The sequence below is a fragment of the Capsella rubella genome, unplaced genomic scaffold (genome assembly GCF_000375325.1).
Source record: "Capsella rubella cultivar Monte Gargano unplaced genomic scaffold, Caprub1_0 scaffold_7, whole genome shotgun sequence".
NCBI classification, from domain to species: Eukaryota; Viridiplantae; Streptophyta; class Magnoliopsida; order Brassicales; family Brassicaceae; genus Capsella; species Capsella rubella.
Genome location: NW_006238917.1, coordinates 14,182,724 through 14,205,879, shown reverse-complemented (window position 1 = coordinate 14,205,879; position 23,156 = coordinate 14,182,724). Strand labels below are relative to the sequence as shown.

Below are 23,156 nucleotides of genomic sequence, written 5' to 3'. Positions count from 1 at the left end.
AAATCATGCGAATAAACATTCTAGATCACATAAATTTCTTATTTTCACATAAAAAATATTCATATTCAAATATAAATCTAGCAATTATAGCACAAATGATATCTACAAAATTTATCATTAATTCAATTAGTTAATGATTTTTATTTGGTCAAACCGTTAGTTAATGATTATTCTAAACTTCTTTTTTCTTATTAATTTCACACAATCTTAACAAAATAAACCTTCATCCATTGGCAATTTGCATATCATTACTATTATCAAATATTAAATAATTGTTTTATCAAATCATAAACTACATTTTGAGATTATAAACATATAGAATTTCTATTAAGATTAAAACTAAATAACAAGTGGATATATCACATTTAAATGATTTTAACAACTTATTACCAGTTTTTAAATAATAAATAGATTATATTTTTAATGATTTAATCTAATTGAAAACAAATAAAATGTCAAATTGGTATGATATAAATGATATAATAAATAAACATCTACAAACATTATCTCACATATACGTACAATTTTAAACTATCCTTGACAAATATGATATATAAGTTTTGGATAACCGGTTGAAAAAAAAAAATTGGTAGTTATATTTAATTCTTAAAATCTCAAAATATTGAACAAAATTCAACTTTGGGACGTATAAATCTCTACTTTTGGACGATTATATGAAATTTTACATATATTAAAATTATATTTAGTTACATGTAAATGGTGTTATTTATTAAAAAAATATATAAACTTATAGGAATGGATACGAGACGGGAATATATAATTTGAAACAAACATTATCTGAACTATTTCACATAAAAAAAAACATGATTAGATATAATTGTTATGAGACACGGTCATAAAGTTAAATTTACTTTCAACTTTCAAATATAAAACTACGAGTACGATACGAGGACATGTAATTTAAATTGCTAAATTTAATTTCCACTTTCCTATTTATTTCAAATATTTAGACATGAAATGACAGGTACAAGAAGATAACGTATACTTCGGATAACAAAACTACGATAAATCCATGTATTAAAAAATAGAAATACCTAAATCTTTAGAAAACAAAAAGGCTAAAACGTGAATCTTTGAATTGAAGAAAGTAACGAGAAATAAAGATGAAACTGAAAGATCAATAAAATTAAAAATCGAACAAGGATTGTCTATGCTAGGATTACAGACAGTGCATTGTGAATGAAAATGGTGGGAGCATGTGACTTAGATTGATAATTAGATTTTTATTAGTTTGATAAAAATAAATATTTAAACGAGGAATATGAGTATCCCGTCTAAATCTTTTGCCAAGTTTCTTATAATAAACATTGGCAAATGATTGTGTTTTAAAAAGAAACGATTATGTAACAGAAATTTTATGACAGATTGAAGACGGGAAGGGACGGGACGGGTCAGGACGAGACGGAAAGGAACATGACGGGTTTCCATTCTAAACTACACATAAAACAATTCAAACTAAAGCCAAACCCAAATCCGATTGAACATCTCTAAGCAAACGGTTAGAAATGTTTTGATTAGTTTAAAAAATAAACACGTAATATCACTTATCATTTTCATTTAAAAAATGTTAAAATTGTAATTTTAAAATTTTATCATGTAATACAATATTTATATTTTACAACTGTATGTCTATATATAGTTTATCAAAAAAACTCATATAACAAAATTTTACCGAAATAACATCTATTTAAAAAATCGTAATTTTGTAAAAATAACTCCGCACGTACGTGCGGGTCTATCACTAGTATTTAGTTATTCTGCTATTTTTTTGACATTACTAGTTTACTTACATCCTTTGAATCTTTTTTATTTTTATTTTTATTTTTATTTTTATTTTTATTTAGTAACCATGTAATTACCAAAATTTAAAATTGTATAAATCTATAATGGTGAAAGTATTATATGAACTTGATGTTATCAAAAAATAAAAAATAACAGTTTTTTCCGGTGAAAGCGGCGGCAGATGAGTGACAGTAACCGAGGCAAGCCGGAGAATTGCTGCATTTCTCATTACTTCGTTGATGCAGCCACCAAAAGCCCTCATAAAATCGCCGTGATTCAAGCTTCAAGCTTGACGGCGACGAGGATTAGGTCGGAATCAGCTGAACCTTCTAATTCTCCGCCTGTTTACGACGGAGACAAATGTTTCACGTTCGCCGAGCTTTCCTCATCAATCGATTCACTCACCTCTCGTCTCCGTCGTATCCTCAGTGACGATGATTCTCAAGGTTACCCATTTAAGCTCTTTTGAATTTTCTAAGGTTCTCTGAGTATAAAAGCTTATAAAGTTTTAACCTTTTGACATTGCAGAGGCTGGTTCAGCTGTGTATATGCCAAAGGTCGTGGCTTTATATATGCCACCTTCAGTTGAATACATAGTTAGTGTGTTCTCTGTTCTGAGGTGTGGAGAAGCTTTCTTACCTTTAGATCCTTCATGGCCTAGAGAAAGGGTTTTGACTCTTATTTCGTCTTCAAATGTTTGTCTTGTGATTGCTTGTGGCTTGTCTTCTGAGGGATCACATTGGCTTGTAGAAAGCAAGGTTTGCCCTGTGTTATTGTTTTCAATGGATGAGAAATTGGACTTGGAAACTGGTTCCTCAAGCTTTGTTTGGCCTTGCAAGAAAGAGAGGCAAAGACAGTTTTGTTATCTCATGTATACTTCAGGATCTACTGGGAAGCCAAAAGGAGTTTGTGGCACTGAAGAAGGTTAGAACTTGTTTCTTTTTCATCATACAACTGTTTGAACCTGTTTCTGCTACTTCTGCAAATGAAAAATACATTGTTATGTATAATTATCTTGGAATTCGAAGGTCTTATAAGTCTGAGAAAGAGATTTGCTTATAGCATTCAGCATTTATCAATAACAGATCACATGTTTGACCTTAAATCGGTGGCAAAAATGGGTAACTATTGTCTCTGTGAAGATGTTAGCTATAATTCTCTGCACTTGCATAAAAACTTAGACCCTTTTTGAGATGCTTTCCCGTAGCTGTTTTCATATATTTCAATCTTTGTACTGATTGATTATTATATAATTTATTTTCTATGAATTGTAAGTGACAGGGTAAATCTAATGGTAGGCAACAGTATTTTTACATTTTTTTTGTAGCTGATGGAAATGAATCCATCTTATAGCTTTTTTGTGTTTGCACTTCTTTTTCCTACAAAGTGAGAACATCTGAAATTCCTGTCCCTTCTCTGTAGGACTTTTAAATCGCTTCTTGTGGATGCAAGAGTTCTATCCTGTTGTTGGAGAGCAGCGATTGGCGTTTAAGACTTCAGTTGGTTTTGTTGATCATCTGCAGGAGTTTCTTGGTGCTATTCTTAATTCCACCCCATTAGTCGTCCCTCCATTTACTCTACTAAAAGAGAATATGATATCCATCATTGATTTTTTGGAGGTAAGAGTTATATTTTGTTTTCTATAGTTTGGAAAGAAAAAAACAACCATTTTCTGTGTCAAATTGTTGAGAACTCTGTAATATTTCCTAACCGAAGTCTTTTTGTTGCCAATATATTTTAGATGTTCATCAGCCGTTTCTCGTTTTTCTGTTCTTAACTATCCATATTAAAATCTGGAAATTGGTTTAAGCATCTTCAGGTTGCATATTGGGATCAAATACGTAACGTAGCAATATACAATGCATAAAGTAAAACTGTATCATATCTTATGTTTGTTATGATAAATTCATTGGATGCCATGTTGCATAATGATAATGTTCTAGTTTCTTTTATTTAACTCCAATCTACTTATGATTTATTGTCACGAACAGCATATGGTGCGACTAAAGTTCTTAGTTGGAGCATTAATGATGTAACAAATTAAGTCGACATGAAGAACATATATAGCTTTTTTTTGTTGGTAGCTTGAGTTAAGGTTCCTATCATTAGAGGAAAGGAAAACTGCTTTATATTTCATTGAGAGGAAAGGAAAACTGCTTTATCTTTCATTGTATTACTTTTACTTTCCATTCGAGTAATGGTCGTGAAAGTTTATCCATCTTGATAGGTGTATTCTATCAGTAGGCTCTTAGCTGTCCCATCGATGATGAGAGCTATTCTTCCTACTTTACAACATCGTGGACACAATAAGCTTCAAAGGTGCCTGAAGCTGGTAGTTTTAAGTGGCGAACCCTTTCCTATGAGCTTGTGGAATTCACTCCACAACCTACTTCCTGAAACATGTTTTCTGAATCTATATGGGAGTACAGAGGTGAGAAAATTAAGCTTACCATAATTTAATATTAGAAAATCTTCGTAAGGTAGTGAATAAAAAGTTTTTAGCAGTGTCAGCTAGTGTTTATGTTTTAAAAGATGCTGATTAAGTGATTATTACTATCTGATTTGAAAGATGTAAATACCTTAAAGACTTATTAATTTCACTTATTTGATACTTAGGCATAGTCTAACTTGTTTTAGCAAGTCAGAGTTATAATATATCTTCTCTGCATTCTCTTTACTTATGCAGTATTTTGTTGAGATTGAAAGTGTATGAATGACCTTTTTGTTTTGTTTAGTAGGTATCAGGGGACTGCACTTATTTTGACTGCAGTGGGTTGCCAAGACTCTTGAAGACTAACGAGATTAGTACTGTTCCTATTGGCAAGCCAATTTCCAATTGCAAAGTTGTACTTCTTGGGGACGAAAATAAACCTTATGAGGGAGAAATATGTGTTGGTGGTCTATGTCTTTCACAAGGGTACATGCATTCCTCGATAGAGTCCCAAGGCTACGTTAAGCTACATAATAACTCGCTCTGTAATCATTTAAAGAATGATTGTGGAAGCCAGCTTTATTATAGAACTGGTGATTATGGACGACAGCTTCCTAGTGGTGATTTGGTTTTTATTGGGAGAAGGGATCGAACTGTTAAACTCAATGGAATACGAATGGCTCTTGAAGAGATTGAAACAATTCTACAACTAAATCCAGATGTTGCTGAAGCTGTTGTTCTACTTAGCAGAGATGAGACGGAGCTTGCTTCACTTAAGGCCTTTTTAGTACTGAACAAGGAAGTCGATTCCAGTGACGGTATCATATTTTCAATCAGAAGATGGATGAGCGAAAAACTTCCTTCAGTGATGGTTCCAAACCATTTTGTTTTGGTGGAGTCACTACCACTTACTTCAAGTGGAAAAGTTGATTATGAAGCACTAGCAAGGTTGAAACGTCCTACAACCCTTGCTCAAAATATGATGCATAGCAGTGTAACTAATAGTTTACTGCAAACTATTAAAAAGGTCAGATAAACTCCTGTGCTTACATACGCGTTTTATTTTCTCCTTATGAGTAAGCCTTTTTGGTATCTGATTGCTTCTTTCTCTCTCTAAACTATATTAAAAAAAATCTTTGATCATTTTCTTTGGGTAACCCTTGGACGGTTGTCAACTTGGGTTAAAGGTATAGTTTGAATGGGAAACTAGAGTTGTTCAAAGGTGACTGTTTGTGTTGAAAAGTATTTTTCTGTCAGATTTGTGATCATATTGTCGAGCCTGGAGTAAAGGGATATGGAGTAGAGAACATGAGGTGCAAGAAATTTAAAAGCAATGCAATACTTGTTAGGATAATAATCAAAATTTCTTTGGGAAGAGAGAAGTTTGGAATCTCAGTTTTTGGTTGAGTAATTATGCTTATGAAAAATGTAGAGAACGTTGTTTTGTTTTAATCTTTTGAATTTATTGACGATAGAAGAGGAGTTAAATCATTTCCTAAACTTTGGATGTAGGCAGTCTGTGATGCATTACTGGTCAAAGAAGTTTCAGACGATGATGATTTCTTTGCGATTGGTGGAGACTCCTTAGCGGCAGCGCATCTTTCACATAGTCTTGGTATTGATATGAGATTGATTTACCAATTTCGAACTCCATCTAGGCTTTTGATCTGTCTGTCAAAGATGGAAGGTAAGTTAAGAGAAGGTATGCAACACAACACCACTCAGAAACTAGACCTCAAGACAGAGAGTTATAATGGTAATGGGTTGGTTAGTAGAACTGTTCCACTTCATTCTAGTGTTACGTCAGGCCCAACACCTTCAGGAATCCAGTCTGAGAAGAATAATTCCCCAAAGCGATTGAAAATTGATTCAGAACATTTTTCTCCCAAAAGAATGAAAGAAAATAAATCATGGGATTCAGGATTTTCTCAAATACAATGTGCATTCAGTCGGTGCAATAAGGTATATTCTCCAAACTCATGTAGTAATGAAGAGGCAAACCAAGAAAACTGGTCTGTGGAGATTCCAAGGAACCAAATGGTCTCTATCCAAGAAATATGGAAAGTTCATATGGAGTCTTGTGTAGATGCCTCGCCCCTAGTTGTATTGAAGCATTCAAAAACTTATCTATTCATTGGTTCTCATTCACGCAAATTTTCGTGCATTGACGCCAAAAGGTATGTGTATCACTGTTAATCTGATGTATCAGATGTAAGTTATCTTAATCAAACAGGTGTCATCATTGTTCTGGTTAAATTGAAATCACTCTCTAGCATATGAAATTTTAAGTTTTTTTTGAACTGCTGATCATAGGATTTGGATCTAATATGAAATGAGAGGTCTATGTTAATGTTTTTGACGAAATAGGCTGGAATTCTAACAAATGATACACTTTACTGTGCTAATTAGTGGCTCTATATGTTGGGAGACTATTCTAGAGGGAAGGATAGAAGGTTCAGCCATGGTAGTTGGTGATTTTAGTCAGGTTAGTCTTCTCATCGATTTGTATAGGTCACTGTATCCTTTCTAATATACTTAAACAGTTTTAGGGATATCTCCAATGCTAGGTCGTTGTTGGATGCTACAAAGGAAAATTATATTTTTTAGATTTCTCTACTGGAAGCTTATGTTGGACATTCCAAGCTTGTGGCGAGGTTAGATTTGAAGGAAAATTGATTGTTCATAGCTTTGTACTCTCTTTGTCTACCTTATGCCGCTTATTATCTGTGTCATATATTTTGCTCATTCCTAGAAATTGTTCTCAGATGGCTAGCTGACTTAAGACAATTTGTTTTCTTTTTCGGATGAAGATAAAGTGCCAACCTGTTGTGGATACATCTTCACAACTAATATGGTATTACATTGTGACTTTTTTCTTTTATCATATCCACCAAGTCACTTTACTGAGTTGAAGAGGAGTGGTTATGTGATCATAGTCATAATATTTGTGCCTCATGTTGAATTCCTTTCCAGTCTCGCTTTTGTTGGAGTGGACCTTACATTCATACTTTTCATAGTTAGGAATGGTTAATTTTATGGTTTTCTTTACATAGCATTGATGATAGTATGTTTGTTTTTCATATATAATATGTTAGGTTCGTGAAAAATTGTTATGACAACCAATTCCAAGTGGAGTCTGTGAAAGGATCTCACCTTAGTAAAAATAAATAGCAACTGATAAAGAAGTTTGAAGAGAAATTTAGGAGCAGTGACTGAAGTTATATACTGTTACTGTTTTAGCTCTTGCGTTTACTTAAAGTTTTTCTATGATTATGTAGATTAGATTTTGCCTTGAGTTCTTGTAAAGTCACCAACCATTAAGCTTAATTTTGCATCATTCATGCAGGTGTGGATCACATGACCACAATCTTTATGCCCTTGACTATAGGAGTCAACGCTGTGTTTATAAGCTGCAATGTGGTGGGAGCATATTTGCTTCACCTATAATTGATGAGGTTCAGACTTAACCTACTCTATCCGAGGCATAGCTGCTTGTCCACGGCTAAAACATGTCGTCTGTGGTCAAATATTTTTATGATTACTGAAGTCTCTTAATACCACCTGATTCATCTTTGATGCTTCACCCAGGGTCATAGATCACTGTACGTGGCTTCTACAAGTGGTCGCGTGATAGCTGTATCAATAGAGGTATGGGCCTTTTGATCTATGTGCTGTTTCTTCTGTATCTTTTGTATTCCGTATTTGCCTCAATTTTTGCATTCCAGTTGCCCGTCCTGATATGGATAGGCGATCAGAATTACATTTCTTTTGGCTCCAGAGGGAGAGTTGTTCTTATAGACTAATATTTGAGATAAGAGCCTTGTTTATTCGGGTTAATTTTGCAAATGCAGGATTCTCCATTCCACACCTTGTGGTTACTTGAACTAGAGGCACCGATTTTTGGTTCCCTATGCATTAGCCCAAGAAGCCGAAGCGGTTTTTTCTTCCTCCTTAACTATATTCTTTCTGTTCCTTGATTTCAGTATCATTGTTAATCTCTATTTTTTGTCACAGTTATTTGCTGCTTAGTTGATGGCCAAGTTATCGCAATGAGTCCGTCTGGAACTATTATTTGGAGGGTATGTGTATGAGTTGATCCCAGTTCACTTGAATGATATCATAAAGTCCATATGGCTTTCCCTGATTCTTATGCTATTTAGGAGTTACTATCTAGTCAAAAGGGCTTTCCACTTCTTTTGTTCCTGTCATATTGTTTTGGCCATCTCACAGTTCTCCAACTCTGTCAGTTGTTATATTGATGCAGTATAGGACTGGTGGACCAATATTTGCTGGGCCTTGTATGTCACATATGCTTCCTTCTCAGGTACTCTTGATTCCTGAGTACATCTGCAGTTCACCCTTTTGTGTAGAGATTTCTTGCTAAGGTTGATTACATATCTACTTTGCTTCAGGTGCTTGTGTGCTGTAGAAATGGAAGTGTTTATTCACTAGAACCGGTACATTCTTATAACCCTTATAGTTCACTTACGCTGTCTACCAATATTTATTTTTTGAGAAGGGCTTTCTTTTAAAAAGTGTTTTAAAACCTTATGCGATAAGACTTAATTTCCATGGAAGTACAACGTTATCATGTCTGCATACTCCAAATTTATGTCTTCCTATGCATCTTCAAGGAGTCCTTTCTGAGAGACATCATTTTTTTACGAGTCTTCTGCCTTCATTGGCTTATTGATATCTGCGTTTATATTAGAAGGAATATACTTTCTTGAAATTAACAGCTTGTGGATGCACTAAAGACATACAGTACTTGAATCTATAGCAAAATTAGTGGAATCAAATCTATTCCAAGGGAAGTATGTTAGATTTGAGTTTTAGGGAAATAGGGACGTTTAGGAGGATCAGTTTTTGTGGCACTAGTCTCAAAACTTCAGTATATTGAGTTATGACTGTTTTGTGGAACTCACTTCAGGAATCCGGCAATCTTGTGTGGGAATACAGTATCGGGGACCCGATTACAGCATCTGTATACATCGATGAGAATCTGCATTTTGAATCGTATCAACTGCTTGCATCCGACAGGTATTATTTACATGAATAAGCACATATGAATGTATGTTAATATCATGGATGTATGATGATACCTCCTCGTGTTTCCATCTATTTTCCAGGTTGGTGACTGTATGCTCGAGCTCGGGAAGAGTTCATGTCCTTCGTGTGAGTCCCATACCCAGCAAAGATTCACTTGACTCAAAAGTAGGAGAAATCGCAAGGCTGGAGTTGCAGGCAGACATTTTCTCCTCACCAGTGATGATGGGTGGCCGGATATTTGTTGGCTGTCGTGATGACTATGTGCATTGCCTCTCTCTTGATAGTTGCAGGTAGGGGAGGTTACATAGCAATGAATGAATGAACGAAGGAAGTATATATACAAAGTAAAACCCCTGCTGTTCCATGATGTTGTGAATGAGAAAATATCATAAAGCAGATGAATTTTGGCTGCAGCAACAATGGAAAAGAAAAAAATAGGAACTAATGTTAACAAATGGAGGACATCATACTTGTAGACATCTCAGTAAGCTAATCAAAGATGAGCTTTATCTCAATCAGAGACACTGACAGTATGTATACTCGCCAAATCGATGTGGGTGACTTTACAATAGCTCAAAACATCCAAATCTTGAAAAGATTTACTCTCTAGGCTCAGCTTATCCAAATGTGTCTTTGTGTCTCTACTAAGAACAGAAAGTGGAGCTAGTTGCAAAACATGATCTATCCTTTCTTTTTTTCTCAATCCAAGCCAATCTTCTCTCATAACTCAACACAGCTCTATGCACATTCCTTCACGCGAGGCGGTATGAACAGAACAAATATGGCTAACACAATACATATTGACCATAAGGCTTCGCTTTTTCTTGAATCAAGGATTGATTCCATCCCTCAACATGTCATCATTCAAGTACAGTCCGTATCAATAAAACTCTACAAAACTCAATGTTGCCAACCATATAACTCCACGTATATCAAGTTATACAAGTGCTAAATTTGCAGACATTATTTTCTTAATTGTGTGTGATGATGATTAAAGCTAAGGGATCTCAAGTCATAACCAAAGTACAATCTTTATTCCACAACTAGAAGAGGATGATATAAACAAAGAATTGAAGTTTTTTTTAGAGGAAGAACTTAAATTTCTTGAAGAAGTAATAATTAATGGAAGGAACAAGCATGGCACAAAAGGAAGATGTGTTTAAACGTGAGAAACCAAAACCCAATTATAATTTTTTTTTGGAAAAAAGATGGCTGGCTTCACGAACTATAGAGTAATGCATAGTCACACATGCAAAATATCATATTGTATACTCAACTACACGAACTAGATGTATTGCATGGCCACATGTATCAACTATACAACGTCATTTAGTCAACACCATAGACATAAAATTCTAATACACCGGTCAACTGATTCTAGCGTTGACCGGTGTTGACTTCAGCGTTGACCGTTTTTGACCCAAAAAAAATTCCAAACTTTTTTTTATATAATTTTTATTTTTATTGTTAAAAAACTAAAAACTGTAATTAATTTTGAATTTTTAATTATACAAAACTATAAACAATTTCAAGATATTATATTATTAAAAATATAATCTTAGGAAGAAAATGACGAAATCATCATAGCAATTTTAATTTTATTGTTAATAAAAATATTAACTTATTATTTGATTTATTTTAAATACAAAATCATCATAGCAATTTTCTTCCTAAGATTATATATTTTCATTATACAAAACCATAAAAAAATTAATTAAAAAAATATTGATTTTGTTTTTATATATTCAATATCTAAATACTAGTTTTGTTTAAATCTTTAATGTATTCATTCTTATTATAATTAGTTAATTCTAAATTTAGAGCTAAACTAATAGTAAAATAACTCAAGATATTAGAATCTAAATTAAAACTGGAAAATCTTATCAATTAGTAAGAATTGCGTATTTTTACATTGTCAATCAAAACCATTAACTTATTATGTGATTTACTTAAATACAAAAATTATTGTTACAATTTTTTTCCTAAGATTATATTTTTTAAAAGTATACAAAACCATAACAATTCATTATAAAATAATTACAGTTTTTAGTTTTTTAACAATAAAAATAAAATAATATAAAAAAATTTGGAATATTTTTTTGGGTCAAAAACGGTCAACGCCGGAGTCAACACCGGTCAACGCCAGAGTCAGTTGACCGGTGTACCAGAATTTTATGTCTATGGTGTTGACTACATGACGTTGTATAGTTGATACATGTGGTCATGCAATACATCTAGTTCGTGTAGTTGAGTATACAATATGATAATTGGCATGTGTGACTATGCATTACTCTATAGTTGGTGTAGCCAGCCATCTTTTTCCCTTTTTTTTTGGTATTAAAGATTGATTATTTATGTGATGTAATTGATTAGATTTTTAGTCAATATATTGCAACAAGATTTTGGAAATAAATATCCACCATGATTGAGAATGACAAGTGGGCTAGTGGTTCTCACCTCTGTTGTCTTTTCACAAAATCCGGGCTCGAGTCTGGTGTCTCTTAAGGAGAGACGTATAATTTGAAAAGATGTAAAAAAGAAAAAATCCACCATGATTTCCTATATTTTACGAAAACTAACAAAAAAAAATTATAAATATATTAAAAATAATTAATATTTTGAATTTAATAATTATTATTTTGTAATTATTTATAGTACTTCAAAAATTAATACCCGACACAAATAATAAAATTATATTAGTTTATAGAAAATTGATATATATTAGTTTATTTGTAAATTAATTATATTAGTTTATATAAAATTGTTTGATATATATTTGACCTCAATTATTATAACCAACAAAAATAATAACATCGCTTTTACAGATTGATAGGACATATAGTATCATTTATAGAAAATTGACACATTTTAATATAAATTATAATAACTGATAAAATTTTTTTTTTTTTGCATCAGGTGATAATAAACCGATGTTAATTATTTGCATGAATAATGCAAAAATACAAAATAAATGATACAATCCACTCAGTATTTTGTAGTGCCAAAAACTAGATAAACAAAAAATTCTAATCATTTCATTTGTCATAAACTATTACATTATTATAGATAATGTTTTGATGAAAATAATTTTCTAAATCATTGATTTTAAGCTTTTTGATTTTTTTTTTTTTTGATAATTTTTGAGAAATGCCCCTTTTGGTGTATCCTTTTTAAAAATTCCCCTCATTTCTATACATTTTCAAAAATACCCCTTTTCAAATATGAAAAATTATAAATTTTTATATGGTTGATAAGGTACATTAAGATCATCATTACTACTGGAAGACTAAATCCAAATATTTATAAGTTTTTAAAAATTTCTGAACGGCATTTATAAGGTTTTTATAAGTGTTTTTAAAAGGTTTAGAAAGTTTTTATAAGGTTTTAAATTATTTTAAAAGGTATTTATACGGTATTTATGATATATATATATATATATTTACACACATATAAAGATAATTTGTGTCTATAAATATAAGCTTACACATATTGTTTTGATAAATTTCAAATTTTATAGTGACTTTTTGATAAAATTAGAAAGAGGGGTATTTTAAAAAAGTGGTATTGGAAAAGGGGTATTTTTGAAATTCCCCATTTTTTTGGTATTTTATTGAATGAACATAATTAAAATATATTTTATATTATGTATAGGATTGAAAATATTTAAATAATATGAGCTTATCATTTATCTTTCATAAGATAAATATAGAATACCATTTACAAAAGTTTGTAAGGTACAAAATGTATAATTAATCATCTTATTCAGTATACATTATATGATGTAATAGGTTCAAATCATATCCTAATTTAGTATGTTCTGTGTATCGAAAAGGTGGATTTGGTAAAAAAAATGGCACAAATTAAGAAAATTATTTCATATTTAACTATAAATGCATTAATTTTCATACTAAAACATTTTTATAGTTATTAACCAATAGTAATTCACCAAAATTTAAATTCTTAATTAATTATTTTTAAAATTTATAATTTCTTAGTATTCATTGATAAAATTTATAGAAGAATCAAGTTTTTGATATAGACATAAAACCTCCGAAAATATATATTTTGCGATATAGGATAAAGTAAAAATTTGTAACTCCATAGTATGAATAAATTAAAATATCAAATGAGCAATACCAATACTTGTGTACGTCAATGATCTTTTATGATCCTACTTGGGTACAAAAATATGTACAACTAGTATCAAACGCCACTTCAAAATTTAGGGGGTGGTAGTCTGATACTGAAAGTATCATAATAAATCAAACTAAGATCTCTTTTGAGGTCGATAAGATTTTTTGATGTTTCAAAAATATTGAAATTAAATAAAGGACAATTCTCATTAATAGCACCAAAACAAGTTTTGTTTCCGAATTTAGCACACATTTCACAAAATTGCAAAAATAGCACCATATTTTATAATTAAACTATCAAAATTAAATCCAAAACTCTAAACACTACCTCCTAAAAATTATATCCTAAATGTAAAATAGTCAACCCAAATATTAAAAAAAAAATATAAATATAATTTAAAATATTATAATTATATTAATTAGTGCTATTTTACTGACCTGCAGATAAATTGGTAACAACTTGTCAAGTGGTAAGGTTGTTAAAGGGTGAGGACCTGGGTTCGAGTAACGCTAGGCGCACCAATAACCTACCTGCTGGGCCAGGAGGCTGCGAGTAAGTGGGCTGCGCAGTTTGGGCCCACATGAGAGAGGTTCGGGTCGATGCGCTGCAGCGCTGTAAGGATGTCATGTGGCGGAGTGTGCCACATGGCGGATGATCACACAGGACGGGTTGTTACAATTATGAAAATGAAAAATACCGATTGGCACTATATAGAAATAATAGAATATTTTTGATTTGTATTTTCATATCCTCTCTCATCACCACTAATTTTATTTAAAAAAAACCTAACTTCTGGCATCCATTTCGCCACTCTTATAATCAGGGACAAAACTTGACCGCCAATAAAGAATTCAAAATCTAAGTCTACAACCAAAACCTAGTTAGGTTATAACTTTTAACAATGGCCTCTCCTAGTCGGGGATTTATACTCTCCTTGCAATTTTCCTTTTATGATCCAACCGCCTAAATATTTTATAATCTTTGCCAGAGCCGGAGATCCCGTTAACCAACCATCTCTGCTCTCTCTAAATACATGGAACAGTATTACATAAAATTTCTTTCTCAAATGCTGAATTAATTTCCTCAAATATATGGCTCATATTCCTTACCCTCTTGCCAACAATAAAGTCCATATTTGTCATTTATTGAATTTCATATCTAAAATTCTTAACCCAAGTCATTATCGTGAATGATAAGATTTGTTTATCCCATTTATTCGTTTTTTATAAATTGGAGGGAAGTTTACATTTTTCTGATATCTAATATAGTTATATATAGATCTAAAATTCTTAACCCAAGTCTTTATAGTGATTGAGAAGCTTTGGTTATCCTTTTATTCTCTTTTGATATACACTATCATAAAATTTGGAGCATAGTTAATGTTTCTCTGAAATCTATATATCTTGATTTTTTTCATTTTTTCAAAAATCTTAATATAGAAAATTATTTTATTTATAAAAAAATGATGAAATTTCTAATCTCAACTATAGTTTCATATTTTCTCCTCTATGTGAGTTATTAATATTAAAATTACAAATTTTGAAACAACATCAATCAATAAACTGGATATTTTGATCAAATTTGGAAAACAAACAAATTTAGTGAGACTAATAATGATGGATATTTTCTTTTAAAAAAATTATTTAAACTTCATAGATTTTAGAAATGTACAACTTTAAAAATTTTATTATTAAATGTTTCATATCTTTTTCCTTTATTAAAAAAACTTAGAATACAAAATAACTATTTCCCAATATAAATTTTTTAAAAATTTCTTTGAATTCTGTATATCCTGTTTTTTCTTAATCTAGAAAATTATTATAATTATAAAAATGTTAAATAATGAAATCTCTAACCGTGATTGGTTGTTTAAAATCAAACATATGCTACACATTTTAAAATATTTCCGTTGATGAATTTAATTAAATTTGAAAAACAAATTTGATTATCTTTGTATCAAATATTTTAATAACAAAAGTTTATATTTAGAATAGTTCCTATATTTTAAAATATTTGTTTTATTTTCCATATATCATGGTTAATTTTTCTTTTTACATAATTTTAGATATGGAAAATAATTGCTATTAAAAATTTGTTAAAAATAATGAGATGTCTAATCCCGATTGGTCGTCTAAAATCCTATGTGGACGCTCTCAAAAGCTTATAGCCTCAACTTTTATATAGTAGAGATTAGTTGATGAACTATTTTTATCAAACAATTAGTTAATGATTATTTCAAACTTCTTTTTCTTATTATTTTCACACGATCGTAACAAAATAAATCTACATCCATAGGAATTATTTCAAACTTGTTTTTCTTATTATTTTAACACGATCGTAACAAAATAAATCTACGTTCATAGGCAATTTGCATATCTGTACTATAATCTAATCTTAACTAATTTTTTTTATCAAATCATAAACTGCATTTTGAGATTATAAACATAGAAAAATATAATTAACATTAAAACATAATAATAAGGGGATACATCACATTTAAATAAATTGTACGACTTATTAACAATTTTTAAATAATAAATGGATTATATTTTTATGATTTTATTTCTACTTCTTTTTAGTAATTTTCAAAAAAAAAAAAAAGTCAAGTGTTCAAGAACAAAATCGTTAGCTATTTCTTACTAAAACCAAACTAAATGTCAAACTGGTATGAATCCAAACTATAAATGATATAATAAGTAAATATTTACAACCATTATTCCACATATACACTGCGTACAATTTTGAACTATCCTTGAGAAATATGAGATATAAAATTTTGGATGATGGGTTGGAATAAAAACGATTGGTAGTTGTATCTAATTCTCAAAATCTCAAAAAACCGAATAAAAGGCAGCTTCGGCACGTATGTCTCTATTTTCGGACGATTATATGGAAATTTTACATATATTAAAATTATTTTACAACATGTACATGGTGTTATATAGAAGAAAAATCATAGTAATGGGTACGAGATGGGAATATATAATTTGAAAAACAAACATTATCTAAAATATTTCTCATAGAAAAAAAAACAAGATGATATATAATGGTTTGGAGACAAGATCATAAAGTTTAATTCAATTTGAACTTTCAAATATAAAATAGCGAGTAGGATACAAGAACATGAAATTTAAATTGCTAAATTCACTTTCTAAATTTTCTATATATTTCAAATATTGAGACACGAAATAACGGGTCCAAGAAGACAATGTATACTTAAAATATTATATAAACTGTTTTTAAAAACAAATACAGAATGAAAAATAAAGGTTACTAATTACGAGACGAGGTCATAAAATTTGTATAGTGAAATTCAATTTCAACTTTCCTATTTATTTAAGATACTTGTATATGAAATAACGGGTACAGAAAGATTATGACTAATTCGTAAAATAAAAACCATTATCTAAACTATTCCGGATAAAATACGAGACGAGAATTTAAGATAACGGGATTTTTGGATAACATGAATTCAAGCATGTAATGTAGACATACTATTAACTAATGTACATTATGGAATATTTTTTCTTATATAGATAAAATATTTTAATCAATTGCGGCGCAGAGTAGGCATAGCGAACGAGTTTGACATGTTTGACAATTATATTTGGAAATCCGGTTCACGAAGTTATAATGTTCTTTCAATACTTATATTTGGTTTGATAGTTCACAAGTTTAATAGAAATTTAGGTGATCACTAATCCGATTCACACTCGATATGGGTCCCGTGTCATGACAATATGAAGTTTATGGTAAATCGAATATTATTTCAAACATTTTACAAACTCGATAAAAATAGTTAATTCTTATAATTTTATCTTATAAATTCTATAATAAATAAATGTACCTACCAATAAAATTCCACACGTACGTGCGAGTCTAAATTTTTTTACCTATTTCTCTATCTATTGTACTAAAATATACAATCACAAATAAGTAAGTTATTAGTAAAACCACGGTTATGAGATGGAAAAACATGGCATATGGGACAGGACGGGATGGATTTTCTGTCCCGAAATAGACGAACCATATTTCTCTTACTAATTTTTTATATGTAGTTATGTTTACTAATAGCAAAAACAAATCCAATAGTTCTTTTTATCTAGACCTAATTTTCAAATGCAATGTATTGTATATATTTACCATAAGAAATGAGAGTTGCCTAAGGCTTTCAAGTAATTCCCAGGTATATCTTCATATTTCCCTAGCTGCATTATATGTTGTGTATTTCCTTTTTTTTTTTTTTTTTTTTTTTTTTTTGCCTACAAACCCCATACACTAGTCTATCGGAATTGATTTTCTTCGAGAGAGAGCCAAGCAGGGACCGATTGACCTACATGGGAAAAACAAAAACCACGCACTCTTGCACATTTCGCAAGTTTATCAGCACGGAAATTCCAACTTCTAGGAATATGCCTAATACTAAACTCGGAAAAACTGTGCTGTAAAAAGGAAAAATCACGAATTTCTGATCCAAAAGCTGGCCAATCCTCTCCTTGAGCGAGCATAGTAACCAAATCTTGACAATACGTTGCGACTATAACTTTGTCGACCGAGTGAGCAATTAAGCATTTCATAGCCCATAATAGAGTATCTAACTCCGAGTGAAGAGGCGAGAGGCTCCGAGGTGAGCACTTTAAACCAAGAAGGATGTCATGCTCACCTGTCGAAGCTATCCAGCCATGTCCACTTCTGGCATCCGCCTCCATCCACGACCCATCAATAAAACATACCAATGAGTCACACGGTAGGGGTCTAAGGTCTCCCCTAATCTCACCCACAGACGTGGAAACAACTTGGTTATTGGCTTGATGCCACAATTCTGCTTCCAAAACTGCCTTATCCACCGTATCTTGTGGGGATTCCTCTTTATTCTCAAAGAGCTTTTTGTTCCTTGCTTTCCAAATAAACCACATATACCATGGGAATACTTGCAAACTCTCTGCAGAGGCACCACCCAACTTACCTCTCCAGAATAGGAAATCCAAATTACTATAAAGGGAGGATAGTGGGAAAACTTGAGGTGCCGAAGGAATAGCCGAAAGAGCCCAAACTTGTCTAGCTGGAGGGCATTCAAAGAATAAATGATTAATAGTCTCTTCTTCTGCACCGCATCGGGGACAATATTTGTCCCTGCCAATATGGCGATAATGTAATCTTTGACAAGTTGCAAGGCAACCTGACACGCTTTGCCACACTAGATGTTTAAGTTTCCGTGTGGTTTTTAATTTCCACGCTTGCGCCTGTAGAGCGGTAACACAAGGTCCCTGAAAAGGGAGGTCGCAAGCTGGGCGAGATAGAGTTCTCGCAACTTCGTAACCAGATTTGACTGTATAGTTGCCTGATTTAGTGGCAGACCAGCTATATCCATCTCGAGATCTATTTAAACTCGGATTTATTCCCATTATAAGGGCAATTTCCTGTGGTGGGAAAAGTTCCCTAAGCTTTTCCATTCGCCAGGTTTTGGACACCGGATCAATAAGAGTGTTAACGCAGACCAAGGGGTTTCTGTCCCCTGTGATCCCAATGGGTGGTCTAGGAGGAGAATCTGGGATCCATGGGTCCGTCCAAATAAACGTATTAAATCCTGAGCCAATTGTTTTCCGGATTCCATGTTTTAGTACTGCTTTAGATGCAAGTAGGCTTCTCCATCCATAGGACGGCCGATTAGATACGGAAATCTCCAGGGGGCTACTGTAACGAAAGTACCGTCCTTTGAGTATTCTACTAAGTAAAGAATCTGGGAATCGAAGTAACCTCCACAGTTGCTTTGCCAAAAGGGCTAGGTTAAAGTCCTCGAGAACCCGAAACCCTAGACCCCCGTCTGAGAAATGGGAGCAGATATGGTCCCAAGAGATCCAATGAATACCCGAGCTATCTGCTCTATTACTCCACCAAAAGCGGGCCATTGCACTATTTATCTAGACCTAATTTTCAAATGCAATGTATTGTATATATTTACCATAAGAAATGAGAGTTGCCTAAGGCTTTCAAGTAATTCCCAGGTATATCTTCATATTTCCCTAGCTGCATTATATGTTGTGTATTTCCTAAGTTTTGTTTTTCTGCATTACAAGTTTTGTTGATTGTTAACGATTGACACTTCCCCATATGTGGAACTTATGGATGCTAATCAAATTTTGGATGACATGTAAAAAACGTTGTTGCTTGAACTAGGCAACTTCTTTAGATAGCTCTAGTGAAAGGAACTAACATAGGTGACAAGAATGTTGTATGCCTTTTGATGATTATACTAAATGCAATAATCTCTTTTTGGCAATATTGTGTCTTGGGCACTGACAACTTCCCTCGGACTCCACTCATGTACTTGTCCAAACACACCTGATTCCCTCTCCAACTACTTCCCAACTATCCTCTGCAACTCAAATCCCTTCAAAAAGAGTCTTTTTAAAAGACCATCATGCAACAACAACTTGCTTTACGTAGCTTCTTACGAGACTTCTAAAGAAAGATACCACCGGCTTGATCCTAAAGAGTTCACAGAAATAGTTGGAACTCTTCAGAGATTCAGATTCAGCATCGATCGTGAACTCTTCGGATGGAGTCTGAAACTGTTCAAAATCCTACAAAAGAGGTAATTTATAAGATCTAACATTCACATATCCCACAGTAGAATTTGTGACATAGCTAAATATAAGCTCGTTATACCTCGTCCTTCGGGTAACTATTCCACAGATTACCAATAGTTCTGTATGTGGCATCAGCTGATGCTTCTTCTAAACCAGCAAAGAACTCGTCTTTCCCGTGCAATAAGTATGACAAAAGACCCTTTTTATACTCAACTGTTCCAGCTGCACCCTCGTAATATTTCATTTCAAGATTCTTCAGAAGCTCCTCTGTGTAAAATTAAGTTTCTTTAGTGACATATGAAAACTCTGTTCAATTGAAAAAGCTGACCTTGGTGTTGGTGTTGGTGGTGGTGGCTAGGGTTCTCTCATCTTTAACGATTAATCCAACTTTTCAATTCAATTAGTTTCCAAACCGTTCCGATTACTCGGTTCTAATTCGGGTTACATTTAATTTTATCTGGTTCAATTGGTTCAATTGGTTCCTTAACCAACAATAGTTGCTTGGGCCTCAGGTTACAAAGAAAAACCTTAAACAATACCTAAAACATAATAAAGTAAAAATACCAAAAACCATAATAAAGGAAAAGTAACTCTATAAGTCTTCTTGTTCCTTTAAGACTTCTCTAACCATAGTCACAATTCGTTTTGTACGTGAAGAGAAAGAAGATGGATCTCATAAGCAATCTACCAGAAGAGCTTCTTTGTCATATACTATCCTTCCTTACCACCAAAGAGGCTGCTTTGACATCTGTTTTGTCCAAGAGATGGCGCGATTTGATTGCGTTTGTCCCTAATCTTGACATTGATGACACTGATTTTCGACCGAGCTTCATGGATTTTATGGATAGAGTATTGGCATTGCAGGGTACTTCTCCCTTAAAGAAGTTCTACCTCGATGGTATCGGCAATATTGATATAGATCGTGTGAATGGTTGGATACAGAATGTGATGGTGCGTGGTGTTTCCAAGATTGATCTATCGATCTTTGATGATAGGGAATCAGTAGATAACAATAACCATATGTGTCCGAAAGTTTTCCAGAACAAGAAACTAGTTAAGTTGGAATTAGAATTTGGATTTGATCTTAGTTTAATCGATGGGAGCCTTTTCTTACCGAAGCTCAAAACTCTTGTTCTGAAATCAGTTTATGTATCTGCTGATAAGTTTGAGATTCTTCTTCATGCTTTGCCTGCACTTGAGGAATTAGTCCTATATGATTTAGACTGGAAAGAATATTGGGATGTTACCGTGACTGTATCAAGTGCAAGCCTCAAGGTCCTAACAATAGGGTTCAACAGTAGTATAATTAATTATTTATTTGATACACCTAGTCTTGTTTACTTTGGTTACTCTGATTATGCCGCGGAAGATTATTCCGTAGCTAATATGGATAACTTGTTTGAGGCTCAGATCAGCCTTTGGGTAAGGGAAAAAGAGATCGAGCGAGCAAGATTGCCACACGGTATTTTGTTAGAGAATGATGAAGAGAATGTTATCAACCGGTTTTCAAATGTTGGGAACCTTATGAATGGCATTCGAAATGTTCGGTGTCTAGTTCTGTCTCCTAATACTCTTGAGGTCAGTTCTCTTCTTCTTTTGCTATATTTTTGATATTTATACTTTGTAGTAGTAATGTTTGTTCTAATTGTGAGTTTTCTTGTTATCAGGTGCTTTCTGTATGTTGTGAATCATTGCCAATGTTCAAAAACCTCAACTCGTTAACTATTAAAAGCGACAATAAACGAGGATGGCAAGCAATGCCGGTTCTTCTAAGGAAATGTCCGCTTTTAGAAACTCTAGTCTTTGAGGTATGAAACAAATCATTTGCCAAACATATATATATATATATATATAAAGATAGAGTTCATACTTTGAATAATCATTTATTTTCTTTATGATTTCAGGGTCTCTTGCACTATGTGACAGATAAATGCGGGGATGCTTGTGATTGCGTTTCTCGGGAGGAAAAGGGTCGTTCACTCACATCTTGTCCAGTAAAATTGTTAGAGATTAAAGGGTTTCAAGGAGCAACCAAAGAGATCCTCCTGATAAAACATTTCTTGGACTATTTTCCATGTTTGAAGGAGATGAAGATCTATATGGAAGAGAATGATCCAACACAGCTTATAGTCCCTCAAGTGTCTGAAGTTATTGAGGAGATGATGATGGAACACTATAACAAGTCATCAACTTGCATTGTCCAGCTCCTAGTAAGTGGTAACTTGTATAAGAAGTGGACGTAATTGCTCATAGATTTGCCAGTTAAAGTCCCTTTTGGTTTTGTTTCATTTCACTATACTGTCCCCAACGAAAAAAGTCATCAATAAGCTATCTTACATTAAGTTATGAAGTGTGTGTTCGTTTAGTTGTTTCACGTCGTATCAAGTGATGAACTATCTAAACCACTAGAGGCTTGCACTTGAGTACTTGACACGCACGTTATATCAACCAAGTCTAATTCTTTAAGTGCATACAAAAGCATGGAGAACAAATTTATCAAACGTATGAACATAAAACTCTGAGTCAAATAAGTGAACTTTTTTATTTTTAAAAACATACTATAAGACATTAAACTAAAGACAAGGTAGTAATCATTATAGCGAGAATGGTTTCATTGAACTATGTGTGAGGCCTCGTAGGAAGATAAGTCAAACTAGCACAAATAAGTGTAGTACATGAGTTCATTATAAACATTAACTAACACGAATCGATTGACACATTGTAGAGTATGCGCAAACCTCCGTACTTGTTCCCACAATGAGGTCTTACTAGTATGAAGCTTGGTTTAGGAAAGTCGATAGGGACGTTCATGAGGATCAGTTTTTGTGGCACTAGTCTCAAAACTTCAGTATATTTAGTTATGACTGTTTTGTGGAATTCACTTCAGGAATCTGGCAATCTTGTGTGGGAATACAGTATTGGGGACCCGATTACAGCATCTGCATACATCGATGAGAATCTGCATTTTGAATCGCATCAACTGCTTGCTTCCGACAGGTATTAATTACAGCAATAAGCACATATGAATGTATGTAATTATCGTGGATGTAAGATGATACCTCCTTCTTGGTGTTTCCATGTATTTTCCAGGTTGGTGACTGTATGCTCGAGCTCCGGAAGAGTTCATGTCCTTCGTGTGAGTCCCATAC

At 32.7% G+C, this 23,156-nt stretch overlaps 3 protein-coding genes across 6 annotated transcripts; 2 read left to right on the top strand and 1 right to left on the bottom strand.

Annotated features, from left to right (window-relative positions):
- The first annotated feature begins 1,947 nt into the window (after window positions 1–1,947).
- Window positions 1,948–22,978, top strand: LOC17879901 (putative acyl-activating enzyme 19). Of its 4 annotated transcripts, XM_006282971.2 has the most exons (17): window positions 1,948–2,249; window positions 2,332–2,727; window positions 3,226–3,422; window positions 4,031–4,234; window positions 4,542–5,261; window positions 5,747–6,411; window positions 6,644–6,719; window positions 6,802–6,888; window positions 7,045–7,088; window positions 7,581–7,689; window positions 7,823–7,882; window positions 8,086–8,170; window positions 8,249–8,313; window positions 8,499–8,558; window positions 8,647–8,691; window positions 9,165–9,274; window positions 9,364–9,798. In XM_006282971.2, exons 1-17 carry the CDS (start codon window positions 1,985–1,987, stop codon window positions 9,575–9,577), a joined length of 3,402 nt encoding a protein of 1,133 aa, XP_006283033.1. In that variant the 5' UTR covers window positions 1,948–1,984; the 3' UTR covers window positions 9,578–9,798. The 4 variants fall into 4 exon arrangements, 3 of the variants coding, with proteins under 3 accessions (XP_006283033.1, XP_023634437.1, XP_023634436.1); XM_023778669.1 differs by lacking the exons at window positions 9,165–9,274; window positions 9,364–9,798 and adding an exon at window positions 22,895–22,978 and having other exon boundaries at window positions 8,504–8,558; XM_023778668.1 differs by lacking the exon at window positions 9,364–9,798 and having other exon boundaries at window positions 8,504–8,558; window positions 9,165–9,257.
- Window positions 15,419–22,250, top strand: LOC17879936 (putative F-box protein At5g38390). Its single transcript, XM_006285839.2, has 4 exons — window positions 15,419–15,432; window positions 20,667–21,585; window positions 21,675–21,815; window positions 21,912–22,250. Exons 2-4 carry the CDS (start codon window positions 20,674–20,676, stop codon window positions 22,248–22,250), a joined length of 1,392 nt encoding a protein of 463 aa, XP_006285901.1. The 5' UTR covers window positions 15,419–15,432; window positions 20,667–20,673.
- Window positions 17,701–19,326, bottom strand: LOC111829456. The gene is made up of 2 exons (XM_023778541.1): window positions 18,656–19,326; window positions 17,701–18,319 (listed from the first exon to the last, which is right to left on the bottom strand). The coding sequence occupies exons 1-2, from the start codon at window positions 19,324–19,326 to the stop codon at window positions 17,701–17,703; spliced, it is 1,290 nt and encodes a 429-aa protein (XP_023634309.1).
- Window positions 22,979–23,156: the final 178 nt, after the last annotated feature.